The following is a 1,794-nucleotide window of genomic DNA, read 5'->3' as shown; positions in this document are numbered from 1 at the left end:
ATCCAGCAGTGCCATCATGGTGACGTCCATCACGGTGACAGCATTGGCACAGCGATGCCATCATGGCCATATCCATCTTGGTGATACTGGGGGCACAGTGATGCCATCATGGCCATGTCCAACATGGTGACAGTGGTGGCATGGTGATGCCAAGGCAGTGGTACCCATCATTGTGATGCTGGGGCCACAGTGATGCCATCATGGTGATGCCCATCACAGTGCTGGTAGAGGTCCAGCAGTGCCATCGTGGTGACGTCCATTATGGTGACAGCATTGGCACAGTGATGCCATGGCAGTGGTGCCCATCATGGTGAAAATGAAGGTACAGCAGTGCCATCATGGTGACAGCATTGGCACAGTGATGCCCATCATGGTGTTATAGATCCAGCAGTGCCATTATGGCCATGTCCATCAGGGTGACAGTGGTGGCACAGTGATGCCATCATGGTGATGCCCATCGTAGTGTTATAGGTCCAGCAGTGCCATCATGGCCATGTCCATCGTGATGATGCTGAAGGCACATTGGTGCCATCATGGCTATACCCATCATGGTGACAGCATTGGCACAGTGATGCCATGGCAGTGGTGCCCACCAGGTGCCATCCATCCCCATCCCCCCCCCGGTTCCATCCCATCTCTCTCTGCTGTTGCCCCCGTTGTTGTTTCCCACCCGGCTGCTCCCGGTGCTGCCGTCAGTCCCAGTTGGTTCCATGGGGCTGGACCCGGTGCCGCTATCGGTGCCTGGTATCATCGGTGCCGTCCCGGTGATGCCGCCGGTGCCGGGTCCCCTTTACGCCTCCGACGCCGCCTGGGGCTTCAGCTGGGCCTTCTCCATGGCGGTGCCATAGGGCACCGAGCGCTTGAAGAACCCCAGCTATGGGGAGAAGGGGGTCAGGGGGGGGCATGGACCCACAGACACTGTGCCAGCCCATACATCCCTATGCCAGCCCATACATCCCCTATGCCACCCTATACATCCCCCTATGCCACCCCATACATCCCTATGCCACCCCTATATATCCCCTATGCCACCCCATATATCCCCTGTGCCACCCCATACATCCCTGTGCCACCCTATATATCCCCTATGCCAGCCTATATATCCTGTATGCCACCCATACATCCCTATGCCACCCCTATATATCCCCATGCCACCCCATATATCCATATGCCTCCTCTATACATCCCCAGTGCCACCCCATATATCCATATGCCACCCTATATGTCCCCTGTGCCACCCTATACATCCTTATGCCACCCCATATACCCCCATACCACCCCATACAACCCTATGTCACCCCAGACACCCCTATGTCACCCCTTACACCCCCTATACCACCCCATACACCCCTATACCACCCCATACACCCCTATACCACCCCATACATCCCTATGCCACCCCATACACCCCTATACCACCCCATACACCCCTATGCCACCCCATACACCCCCTGTGCCACCCCATACGTCTCATGCCACCCCTATACATCCCCTATGCCACCCCTCCAGCGCCACCCCATACATCCCTATGCCACCCCATATATCCCCTGTTCCAACCCATACACCCCCTGTGCCAACCCCATACATCCCATTGCCACCCTATATATCCCCTATGTCACCCCTCCAGTGCCACCCCATATATTCCTGTGCCACCCCATATACCCCCTATGCCACCCCATACACCCCTATGTCACCCCATACACCCCTATATCACCCCATACACCCCTATGTCACCCCACACACCCCTATGTCACCCCATACACCCCCTATATCACCCCATACATCCCCTATACC

The 1,794-nt window shown here is 56.6% G+C and overlaps 1 protein-coding gene across 1 annotated transcript in view; it reads right to left on the bottom strand.

Moving 5' to 3' along the window:
- Positions 1 to 487: 487 nt before the first annotated feature.
- Positions 488 to 1,794, bottom strand: part of LOC107307553 (integrin alpha-5-like) — a 4,660-nt gene continuing 3,353 nt past the window's right edge. The window contains exon 4 of the mRNA XM_015851066.2: positions 488 to 874. Within this exon, the coding sequence (XP_015706552.1) occupies positions 791 to 874 (84 nt within the window). The 3' untranslated portion in view covers positions 488 to 790. The remainder of the gene's footprint in view (positions 875 to 1,794) is intronic.

Source organism: Coturnix japonica, unplaced genomic scaffold, assembly GCF_001577835.2.
Source record: "Coturnix japonica isolate 7356 unplaced genomic scaffold, Coturnix japonica 2.1 chrUnrandom670, whole genome shotgun sequence".
NCBI classification, from domain to species: domain Eukaryota; kingdom Metazoa; phylum Chordata; class Aves; order Galliformes; family Phasianidae; genus Coturnix; species Coturnix japonica.
Note: the sequence above shows the minus strand (reverse complement) of the source record. Positions and strands in the feature narration are given on the sequence as shown.